At 33.6% G+C, this 12,725-nt stretch overlaps 1 protein-coding gene across 3 annotated transcripts in view; it reads right to left on the bottom strand.

Moving 5' to 3' along the window:
• Positions 1-4,864: 4,864 nt before the first annotated feature.
• The window catches only part of LOC103502248 (signal peptide peptidase-like 5), a 49,463-nt gene continuing 41,602 nt past the window's right edge, over positions 4,865-12,725 (bottom strand). For all 3 annotated transcript variants that reach the window (XM_008466120.3, XM_008466119.3, XM_051082583.1), the window contains exons 9-14: positions 12,195-12,248; positions 12,033-12,125; positions 8,268-8,410; positions 7,013-7,083; positions 5,295-5,378; positions 4,865-5,157 (exon numbers count right to left, since the gene is read on the bottom strand). In XM_008466120.3, coding sequence (XP_008464342.2) covers positions 5,057-5,157; positions 5,295-5,378; positions 7,013-7,083; positions 8,268-8,410; positions 12,033-12,125; positions 12,195-12,248 — 546 coding nt within the window. In that variant the 3' untranslated portion in view covers positions 4,865-5,056. The remainder of the gene's footprint in view (positions 5,158-5,294; positions 5,379-7,012; positions 7,084-8,267; positions 8,411-12,032; positions 12,126-12,194; positions 12,249-12,725) is intronic.

Raw genomic sequence — 12,725 nt, 5'->3', positions numbered from 1 at the left:
GTGGTTTTTTCCTATATACTATAAATAGTTTGTCAATTTTTATATTTTTGAAAAAAAGAAAATTGTAAAAAAATAGAACATTTTGACAAAATATTTATACTTCATAGAAATATAAGCGTACAAAATTTTGTCTATAAGTAGTTTTGTTTAATGGAGTATAAATAGTTTTTCGAAATTTTCTATTTATTGAAAAATCCCATTTAAAAAAGGGAAACTTGTGTAAATGTAACAAAACACCAAAGTATTTACGACGGCCAGTGTAACAAAGCCCATAAAATTAGCAATTTTTTAAATATTTTAGGTTTGTCCTTCCATCTTTCTTTTCTTCCTCGCGATTCGTCTTCCTCCTACTATTTCGTCTTCCCCGTCTTTCCCTGCGATTTCGTCTTTCTTCTTTCCTTTTTTTTTCTGTGATGTCTTTCCATCATTTTTCTTATTTTTCAATTCTTTATTTACGTCGTTTAGTCTTTCCATCGTTTTTCTTCTTTTACTCTTTTTTCTTTCGCTTCGATTTCTTTCCATCGTCTTTCTACCTTTCCTCTTCTTTTTACGATTTCGTTTCATCGTCTTTCTTCTTTTTCTTTTTTTACGTCGTTTACATTTGGGTAACCAAATCTAAACGACTGTGTACAAAAAATAGCAAAATCTAAAAGATCGTGTATAAAGAATCTTGAAAAAAATTATTTAGATTGGAGTAGCCAAATGTAAACGATCGTGTATGAAGAATCTTGAAAAAAAATCATTTAAATTGGAGTAGCCAAATGTAAACGATCGTGTAAAAAAGTAAACGATCATGTAAAAAAAAATAAAAGATTGTGTATAAAGAATCTTGAAAAAAAATCATTTAGATTGGAGTAGCCAAATGTAAAAGATCGTGTATAAAGAATCTTGAAAAAAGTCATTTAAATTAGAGTAGCTAAATGTAAACGATCGTGTAAAAAAGTAAACGATCATGTAAAAAAAATAAAAGATTGTGTATAAAGAATCTTGAAAAAAAATTCATTTAGATTGGAGTAGCCAAATGTAAACGATCGTTTAAAAAACATAAACGATTGTAAAAGAAAATAAAAGATAGCATATAAAAAATCTTGAAAAAAAATCATTTGATTGGAGTAGACAAATGTCAAAGATCGTGTAAAAAAAAGTAAACGATCGTCTAAAAAAATCTAAACGATCGTGTAACAAAATTAAACGATAGAATTGAAAAGATAAATTGGAACCATATCTAAACAATCTCGTAGAAATTGTAGTCATATCTAAACGATCGCATATAAATTATAGTCATATATAAACGATCGCGTATAAATTATAGTCATATCTAAATGATCGTGTATCAAACAATAACCAAATGTAAACGATCGCAAATATATTAGGCGCGCATTGTTGATAGCGTGGTTGACGGGGTATTTTGATATTTTACACGGTGGGCCTTTCGGCTTTTTCCATTTTGGAATTGTTCTATATGGTGTAAATATTTTGCCACTTTTTTATATTTTTGAAAATACCCCTTTAAAAAATACCTTTTTAAAAATCAAAATTTCCACCTCTTCCACCGATTTCAACAATTAAGTGTAAATTGCTTTTTGCATAAGAATTCTGTATATATGTGGTTGAATTTCTATCCTAAAACTCGTAGTTTATAGTTTAAAATTGTATTTTATTCAATAAAATGGTTATTGAAGACTTATAAGTGAAAATTGAATACCATACTCTTGAATCCAATAAACTAATGTTCCGAGGCTATCTAGTTTAGACTTGAACTTTACGTAGAGACATAAATGTGGATCAAGTTCGAGTATATAACCCAAACGGTATATAATGTATGAATAAGGTAGGGCGCCTTAATCTGAAAACTCTATGGATGCTGCTCGCTTTGTAGTTAGTACAAACGATGTGATCTTGAATAGTTCATGTAGAGACATAAGAGTGGGGACATCCTATGTAAATTGTTTACATAAGATTGAAACCATGAAATAGTCACTTTTAAGTTAGAACACTGTTGACTATATAAAACTAACTATTTCGATTATTAACGACCTAAGTAACTTAATCTTAATCGTGAGCTAACTATGAACTTCTGTTCAAATGAAATTATCCTTATATATTCATAAGTGAGGGCAGTTCATCGGTGTTGGCCCAATAAGCCTCCCATTTCAGGGGTAAGACTAGATGGATGGCTAGGGACATAGGGTGCAAGACGTAATTATCTCCTACCCGCTTTAAAGTTAGTAGATAGGTTATTCCCTTAAGAACTGAATCCAAGTCTTGAACAAGGGGCCCAACCTGTAATCCAAATTTGGGTGGATTGTCCCTAGAGAGATTCGGTTTATAGGTTGAACATTAAATCAATTATTTAATAGTGGATCAGTGGGACTTAAGGAGTAAGATGTAATCTCAAGGGTTAAATGATATTTTAACTATGTCGAGGTTACGAACAACCTGTAAAGGATCAACTTACTGATCATGGATATATCAAATGGACAAAAATATATCTATAATGAGAGGAGTGCAACTGCAAGACATTAGTGGAATGACCCGTTAATTAATAAATGTTGATTAGCTTAGTCTAAAACGGTTTAGCTAGTTAATCTCGAATTGTTGGAGCCCATGATTTATAGATCCATTAGGTTCCTCTACTAGCTCGAATGGAATTAACTTAGAACAATATGTTGGAATAATTCAAATTGTTCGAATTAGGTATAAAGAGAGAAATCAGTGAATATATGTGATATAGTCGTCCATTATCAGTTTGAGATAGAGTTGTATGTTTAAATGTGATTCAAACATTTAAAATATGAATACGAATTCATATTCGAAAGTTCGAAATGGATGGAAATTGTCAAAGTTGTGAAAAGTTAAAATGTTGATTTTTTACTTTAAAATGTAAAACTTTGATCGACTTTATATTTAAATGTAATTTGAATTTTAGAAAAATGAATGCGTATTTTTGGTATTTTTGGCAAAATGTGACTTTTAAATTGAAAAAGTCAAAGTTTGTCTTTGACTTGAATGGTTAATTGACCATGCTGTCCTTGGATTAAAGTTAATGGCTACATGAGATGTAAGCACCTAGCCCATTCAGTTCCACTAATGATTAAGATATTATCAGGTGTTGAGATTTAATAAACCAATTAGATGTAATTAGCTTATTTAAAGGCTTCTTTCCCATTTTTTAAAAAGACTTTAGGCAAAAATTGAATTTTTTTTTTACAAAACTTTTACGAATTCTTTTCACTTTCAAATCTCAACTCTAAAATATCACCTTCCAAATTTCATATTGCTCTTCCTATTTTCTTCACTTAACGGATACACAACCCAATTCTAAATTTGAAGAATAGCGGATAAACTCTAGTGGTGGTTCCCAATTCGAGTTCGTGAGGAAATTACGAAGAACGAGAATCTACAAAGGTAAGTTTGCTTAACCTTAATTTCATTTAATTAGGATTTTATATGCATGCTAATTACTAAAATAGTTTAGTTGTAATTAGAAAAATTCGATCAATTTATTCGTTGTGCTTGTCTATTGTTTTCCATCAATATGCTTAATTAATTGAGTAATTGAAAAGGAGAAAAAAAACTTTGGAGAAAAGTGCGAAGAGTTCATACTTTTCGTTCACTCAAAAACACATTAAATCAATCAACAATTTTATACCACAATTGCATTCTAAAGCTAGAGAATAGTAAAGAACACTCTTGTGGTCGTCTACGAATTATTAGAATCCACGAAAATGATCAAGAATTGAAGGACAATTTCAAAATTCAAGGAAGTATTCTTGAATTTACATTTTTTGCTTAATTTTTAATTTCATGTTAATGAAAAGAAATTAGAGTATTTCGTTACGATTCTCTTCCACTGTCAAACTAAGTTGGTTGGGAGCAGCCGCCAAGGTTGGTTGCCAAAAGTTTGTCAATGGAATTACCAAATGTAGTGGTTGAAGATCTGCTAGCAATGGTCACCAAAAGTGGTGTATGAAAATTGACCAACGAATTTTTCAACCCTTGAAACAAACACCCGCCTAGGATTGAAGAATAGTAACGAGTTATTTGGAATCTCTATCATAACCCTCAACTAAAATAAGATCTTACCCCAAACAAAGAGTGGATTATTACAGCTCACTCTACCTCCACCCCATATCCAAACATTTCATAAAATCCTTGTGATGTTAATGATCCTTGTGATGTTAATGTCAAGTACTTAGAAGAAAGAAAAAGAAAACTTTTATTTAATAATAAGTACAGTAATTCAAATTCAATTTCGGGACCAAATTTAGTAATTCTAAGGTTAGATCTCAATCTTGGAAATGATAATTGATACCTTATCTTAAAAGTAATTTTGATAGATAGCACCGTTACTAATGAGTATGTTAACATTTTTATAAAACTTTGGAAAAAATATATAGCAAACTAATTTTGATCCGAGAGCTAGATCTAAAGCTTTGCTACGTTTATAAATTTTTGTACTACATTTGTTAACACTATAGATTTAATTACTATATTTACAACTACCTCTCTTATCTTACCCTGTGTTAAAATTGTTTATTCCATAACAAGGAACTGTGAACATCGTCAATTACCATGTCCTGTACGACATATTTTGAGCCAAAAGTTCATTCACCCTTCAAGTTTTACTCCACTTTTGAATAAAATTGGAAAGAATGAGGGACCTTCAAACTCACTTAATAGTAAGAAATAAATAAATAAACTCTCAAATGGTTAAAAATGATGACGAATGGCATTAATCTGAAACAGTATAAATTATAAAATTGAATTTTTTTAAAAAATTATAATAATAATAATGATTATATATGCGTGTGATATCCATTGCGTTTAAAAAATTGAAAGTCATATCCACAGCTTCAAGACGGATGGAAAATATAGAAATATATTACTCTTAAATACATCAAAGCGTTGACAATACAGCAAAACGATGCTACAAGTGTAAGAAGACGCCCTTACCATTATAACAAATGGCCTTCTCCCCACATAATGAGAAAAAAAATGATAAGAAAAGAAAACAATTTTTTTTTACAGTTACATTTCGAAAGGACCTACAACTTTAAGCTTCTCCAGAAGGTTCCCTATGCACCGGATTTTCTGTCCCATAACTCCAAAGTAGCTTAAGCTCCCCTCGGATCAAACCCAAAACAACGGTAACACCTGCAAGTAAATAAAAAACAATGGGGGAGAGGTAAATTTAAGAATTAGAATATTATCAAACGGAAAATTGATACAAAATAAGACTTGATCCACAGTTGGAGTTATGAAACCCGACTAAATAAACAGAGCAGTGTTACCTAAGGTGCATGGGACAAGATAAAGGAGTGCAGGTTGACCATGTCCATTCATAAAATATAAGCCCAAATATGTTAAGAAGAGACCTGAAAAAGTTTATTCCAATATCATTGAAAAAAAATAGGACCAATGAGCAGTCATTTTAAACTACCCAGGAAAAGTTACATAATATAAAGACCACTATATTTCAAGTCAGTTATAAAAATAATAAGTAAATAAAAAGTATCTACAGGTTAATCAACTTATTATAAAGAGAGTTTAAGTATCCAGTGAACTAAAATTTCTTGTTTCATTGTCACACCATAATTTGATAATAAAGCCAAAGAATACAAGGGCAACAAAAGCCAGCCCACACAACTTTCAAATAACACTAGATTTGTCCCACGGTAGGGCAGCCTAATGATCAAACTAGAACTGAAAATGTCAACTGGCTCATCACTCGTGATAACCATTGAATGAATAACGCTTGATCGAGTCAGTACAAGATCATTTAGTCTTCCAACTAACCTCCTCTATCTCTTATTTAAGAAATTCTCCCTCCTTCCTGAGCTGTAGATCAAGCATAATCAACTATGCATTTTTTATGCCTAACGTTCTTGTTTGTATTCTCTATCTAACAACATAATTTATGTCAAAAGCATCAATTTCCCAACTACCAAACCAAGGGTAAAGTCAAATCATTAATAAATGACAGAGTGGTCCAAACCTCCTTCACTCAAAAGTTCTCAGCATCTTGACTAAATTTTTTAAACCATACAAATGAGTAATTATTTTTTTAACCCATACAAAGACAAGGTCTTAAAGTTGATAGACCTTTCCACTATCCCTTCGAAGTAATAAGTCCAGATCACTCTCCATATATAAGAAGTCAAGAACCGGACCCTAGGAGTAGATTCTTTTAAATGAAATATTATTCTCTTGCCAACATCAAATGCAACACCTTAAGCCTTGAATTTCGACATCTAATAGCACCAACATTACCTACGACAACTGAGAAGTGCCTGTTGCTGTCTTGAGTAGGTTTCTAAAAGTTTCCTATGAGATCACCAATCTAACATAGCTTCATGCCGAACACATTAATTGAGTTCGTAGTGAATGAGCCTCCAAACACGTTTAATCATGAAGTTCCTAGTCAATGAACAAACAAAAGGAAAAGTATACCTTGTCTGTATATTGGGAGCTAACCGTTCTGTTAAGCATTTTTTTTACCATGTTATTTTACCAAAAGTCATTCCCTGTCCATACTTAGTGCACATACGACCACTCTCTACCCTCTTCAGCCCTAGGTGTCATATAAGATCACAGAGAAATATGGAAGCAATCTTAGTCCCTACCCTTCTAGCCTCAAAGATCCAAGTCAAAACCTGCAGACGTATCCCACATTGCAATGATACATAGAAACTTTTTGAAAACAGTGATTGCCTTTCAGTTAACGTCATGACAGCAAGACAACAAACTTAGTAATTGAGGGCGACATTGACAGATTAGTCACCTTAATAACATTAATGGTGTGCAGTCCAACAACAAATATTTGTTTTTAACGAAAACAAGTCTCTTCACTGAAATAATGAAATGAGACTAATGTTCAAAGTACAAGAGAAAGATATAATGAACAAAAGTGCATGGTCCAACCAATATGAAAAGTTAGACAAGCTAAGATGATATTTTCTATGACGTTAACAAGATAATAAATAAAAAAACATTCTCAAAAGGTACTCACCAGTGGCGTAACCAACAAGCAACCACGGAAAATATGCATTACACTTGCTTTTCTTTTGCGCTTTGTCAAATCTGGGACAACAAACCAACATAAAAGAATGAACAAACAGAATTGCGCCCCAAAAACAGACGTAAATACAGAATATTATTATTAACAGTTCAAAATGTGCTGAACGTGGTTAAGGTTTCATCATTCTGTTTCAACATGCAAATCCTGCACAGCTGGTGGGGTATTCAGTATCTTAGTCCTCTTATCTTTTTATGGTTACCCTTGTTTTTATTCTCTTCTTGTAGTTCTTTTGGGCCATTATTTTAGTTCGTTATGGTTGTTTGTTGGCCAGAAACTTATTTTTTAGACTGATTAGTTGGTTAGTTGGGCTAATAATTGGTTATCAAATCTCCCTTTCATGCAAAAAAACAGCCCCTTTTAAATAATATTTAAGGCTTATTTCCATTTCAATGAAAACAAACACAAGCTTGAGTGCACCAATATCATTCGAATTTTGAGCTGTCCTCCAGGGTCTACAATTGCAGAAATCTCCGACCACCTGCCCCCAATGCCTTCGACTGTTGTCAATCTTATTGTCAGGGCAAGCATCTCTTTTATTGGTAGTCATTCGTGCCTTAAACCCTAGCCCATTCCCATTTTATTTCACCAGATTTCTCTCTCTTCTTCACCACATTCGTGTTCCACTGTTCCTGCTGCCTCTACCATCCAGCTCACTGACTAATGCCATTTTTGTGGGTTTTGCATCCTCTATTTTCATTTTCTGTGCAGTTCTAATGTGGTTTTTCCAATTATGATGTGGTTTTTCAAACTACCTATTTTTAGTATTAGGAGAATGGGTTTTTTATGGAAGACATGAGCTACAAGCAAAAGAAAAGGATGATGGTAGTGTAGCCGGAAAACTTTGTTCTATTTTACTTAATATGGGAGCTAGCTGGTTTAAGAGCATCAAATAAATGGATTTAGTTTTTCTTTTTTGGGGGGTTCATTTTTCTCTTTCATTGAGTGGCCACAACAGACTGAGTGGAAGAGATGTGGCCAAATCTTTGGAAAAAAGCTGGTAACTCCAAATACCCAAGTAATTTGAATGTTTTAGTTTAGTAGATATCAATTGTACTCGAAATAATAGTAAATCCTGTGAGAGAAACAAATCATATGATTTGGAGTCTATAATTTTTTAAACAATACAAGAGATAACAAACAGTCCTTTGTGATACCAGAGACACAACACTGTTCGTGGCATCAGTACCTGTGAGTAAACGAAACAAGCAGACCAGGGAAGAGTATATCCCCAAATCCAATCATGTCAAAACCACCCCAAGGATCAAAAGTTCGAGGAACCCTTAAGAGCATTGGAATGGATTCTCCACCACTATTGTCTCCTCGGGCAACCTGAAAAAGTTGCAAACAAATCCAAAATGAAAATTTTCATCCATGAATTCTTTTTACAGAAACAAATTTCTTTGAGAAAGAATGAAAGAAATTAAGTGGACCGTATTTTCATTCCATGCATCTTGAGATTATAAAGTGGACCAGCTGAACATGCCCCAGAGAAATGACTAGAATTACCAAAAAAAACTTTTGAATTAGAAAGAAATTGCATGACAATACACACTAAACCCACTTATCTTGTCCATTTAATATCCTTTGAACAATATTTGTGGTGAAACCAGAATAAATTACACAATGAAATGCTCCATTTTACTTTTCAGAGTAAGGAGATAGAACGGGAGCTGCTACAAGTAACTAAGAGATAGAACAGAACCTGCTACAAGTAACTAAGCAAAATTAAAAAAGAAAAAAAAAGACATTTGACCAATACACAATCCTTTCCATTACATAAGTCTGGTGCACTGCGTACTAGTTAAAGTTGGCTCCAAATGTTACAATCAGGCCATATTTGGTTAGTGATCTGTGTTATAATGTATATATATTATTATACATAGATTTCATTTATTGTAATTTTATATTCCCTAGATTAGGATTTCTTACGTGCCTATATGTATAGTATCTTTAGCCTAATTAAATAATAAGAGATTATTCTCCAGATTACAAATTACACGGTACCAAAGCCCATCTAGGGTTTAGAATATTTGTTTCTTTGTTTATTCATTTGACAGCTACTCACAAGGTTGGGGTGAGGGTTTATAGTTTGGGCCATCAAGTTCGAGTGGCCATTTGTCTACACTGTGAACCTTAGAAGGAGCGCCCCTGCCATCCGCCGCAAGCTTGGAAATGGAATCCACGTGAATCCACCTTACACAACTTCTTTCAGGAAGAGAACAATAGAGGTAAGATTTCTCATCTTGTGTACGGGAAGTCGGTTATCACTTCACAGCAGAATGAAGCATTGGGTATTGGTGGTTTATCCATTCAAAACTCATCTTTGCTTCAAAATGGGGTTGACGCTACTTATGGAACTTCCTCGGAGGAAATTGGTGATATCTAGTATTCAAGGATCAGATGTTTTTGATTGTCATACAATAGATAAACATCATTCAAGTCTTCGAAGCCCATGGATTAATATTTCTAGAACTTTGAAATCTGTGGAATAGTTCGCTCCATTCTTTTTAAATTTGTGGTTCAATATCCTTTTTCTGGCATCATCTTTGGGTTGGTACGAAGGTTTTGAAGAATAAATTTCCTCTTCGTCTCTCTCATCTTTGCCAAATGGGGCTGTTAGTGACTTTTAGGATGCTTCTTGTTAAGCGTGGCAAATTGTCTCAAGGAGACTTTAAGAAAATTCTGAATTTTAGATTTTGCAACTCTCGTGGAAGTTTTCTCCAAGAATACACTTAGTGTTGTGTCTGATTCAAGAATTTGGAATTTGGAATTTGGAGGCATCACGTTCATTTTCAGTTAAATCCCTCTCCTGCAAGTTACCTTTATCAAAGGGATTTACTTGGCATTATGGCAATAATGAGTCAATCTGGTAGTCCTTTGAGAGTTTCCATTTTATCTTGATTTCTATTGAACATTGGCCTCAACACAGTTGATGTTCTACAAAAGAAATAATTCTTGCCTTCATCCATCAATGTGTTTTTTATGTCATTTGAATGTAGAAAGCTGCAACAATGTTCTTTTCATTTTCCCTTTCACTTTTAAATGTTGGTGCAAGCTTTTCTTAATTTATTAGGATTATCATGGGTTTTTTATTCAAGTGTTAAAATTAATGTAATTCAGCTGCTTGAGGGTTCTTTATCAGTAAGGCCACACCTTATTATTTGGATAGACTGTGAAAGCCTTCCTGTTGGAATTGTGGTCGGAAAGAAATGTGAGAGATTTTGTAGGAAAGTATTGATCTAGCTCAGTTGTCCCTGCCTCAGCTCACCTCAATGCTCTCTTTGGTGCTCTCATTCTGCATCCTTTGCTGGCTAGTGGCTACTCTTCACAGGACATCAATCTCAATTGGCCAGCCTTTCGGCTTTTATTCATTGTTAATATGATTTTAACTATGGAATTGTTCCAATTACGTTTTACTTGATATTTTGCCTATTGTTTACTTTTCTCTCACCTATGTGGAGTTATGTATCTATTGAGCATTAATCTCTCTTTTCATTTCATCAATGATAACTCTTGTCTCTTGTTCAAAAAGAAAGAATCATCAATCAATCTAGGAAAGCACCAACTCAGCTTAGCCCATAATGAAGCAGCCTAAGGGCAAATGAGCGATAAAGGATACTGATTTCACAACCTTTTTCTATACACTACACACCATAAGGGGGATAAAGAGTTGTTCAGCTACCTTCTTCAAAGCACGTTACTCGTATTTAGCTTTCCTTGAATAAATATACACATAAACACCTCCAATTTTTCGAGATTTAAGCCCACCATATAGTCTCAGTCAGCATTAAATCCTGTAATTGTTCAACTTAGTCATCAATGAGCTCATTGAAAAGTGGCCCGACCGTCTTTGCTAAGGTCCAAGTCTTAATTCTCATGACTTGAATGTCCAATGATCTCAAGAAGATTGTGAAGGTACACCAATTGGTAGCTTCATCACTGGTCAAATACCTTCTTTACGGTATAACCCAGCCGTTGGATGAGGTCGACCAATGTTGATTAGTGAAACTTCATAGAAGCCACTTTCTAAATTCTTGGGAAGGCTAAATTAAGTCAAATCTTATCGCCTTTACCAAGAATAATTGTGTGCCAATTTTCAGCTATGCAGCAGCCTCGTGAATAGATCTTCGCACCCTTTTTTAGTCCCATTTGGTCCAAACTTTGCAGCTTGAAATCCAATCTTCCTCCTTAAAGGGATATTTGCTAGTAATCACATCTTTCCGCAGCGCATTTAGCTCTTTCCTAACCTCTACCCCATGTATTATAAGGAAGCAAGCCTCAAAGTTTTCTTTTTTTCTTTTATTTCCCACGTTTTCTTTTTTCTTTTTTTTTTCTCATTCATTTTTCTTTGTCATTCTCTTTTTTTTGTTCCTTCTTTGTTTTTCTGCAAAGATAGTACATGTTTTCCATAAGTTCTAACCAATTTAAAAGGCTTCTGTGTTTTTTAATTAGGTAATAAGTCATTAAACTTTTAATTTTGTATAAGAAACTCAAAGACTGAAATGTCATTTTCAGGGAATGGAATCAACACTTTGGTTGCATCACCTGACGAAAGAAACAGACTACTTCTGAGATGCATAGATAGCAAGGAAAAAAATTCTCTCAGAAGCCTAATATGAGGAGGAAAAATCTATTTCGTATTCAATTAAGGAAGCTATCCCGTGCAATTTTGGTCATGTTTATCTCATACCCGGATAGGCATCTTAGGAAGATATAACCAACAATTTTCCAAATATAGGGCCATAAAAAAAGAATGGAAAAGCCAAAAAAGAAAGTACTTCACAAGACAACAAGAGAATGCGAAACCTGGCTTAAAATACAGGCGACATCCAGAACATAATACTCAAAACCAGTTCATTTCGTAGTTTCTAACGAATATATATCATTACATTGCTTGAACTTTATTCAAATTAATTCTAAGTAAATGTACAGAAAAAAGAATAAAGCTTACCGCAATCATTACACTCTCGTGGAATATTACAGGTGATATGAACACCCAGAAGATGTCATAGATAAATGCACAGCAAAGAAGTACTGTTGCTACCTGAGATAATTAAGATTGTAAGGGCGTTGAAGCAGTATATGAACCAAATGGATGAACTTCTTGGAATACCTTAATATTAGGTAATCGGGCCATCTGCAAGACTGTTATCATCAGGCAAATACCCTATTAAGAAGAATTTGACAAATTAAAATCTATATACTTGAGCACATAAAGAGCGGAGCAGCACAGTTAATAAAACACTGAAGAGTAGAACAAGTAATATGAGGGCAGCGCCCCTGGTAAATGTGGTTCTGCCATTGATATCACAATTGGACAGCTAGCTGCTGAGCTATTCCATCCAACATTTCTAGAACTTTATGGCATCATAAATGATAAAATCCACAAAAATGGGTCTCTTCCATTAGTCCTTGGATTTCGGGGAAGCAAGGCACAAATTCCCTCATTATCTGATCTTAGGCGCATATATAACATTATCCCATTCTTCATTAAATGCAAGTACTCCATCATATATATGAGACTATTATCTTTCTTTATTTCATTTTTGTTATTACCCATATTCTTTTCTTTAAGATCCTAGACAGCATTGTGACAATTGTGACAACAAACAAACCAAAGGTAAACTCACTTAATTTTATAATC

Source organism: Cucumis melo, chromosome 3, assembly GCF_025177605.1.
Source record: "Cucumis melo cultivar AY chromosome 3, USDA_Cmelo_AY_1.0, whole genome shotgun sequence".
Lineage (NCBI taxonomy): Eukaryota > Viridiplantae > Streptophyta > Magnoliopsida > Cucurbitales > Cucurbitaceae > Cucumis > Cucumis melo.
This window is presented reverse-complemented; position numbering and strand designations above follow the sequence as displayed.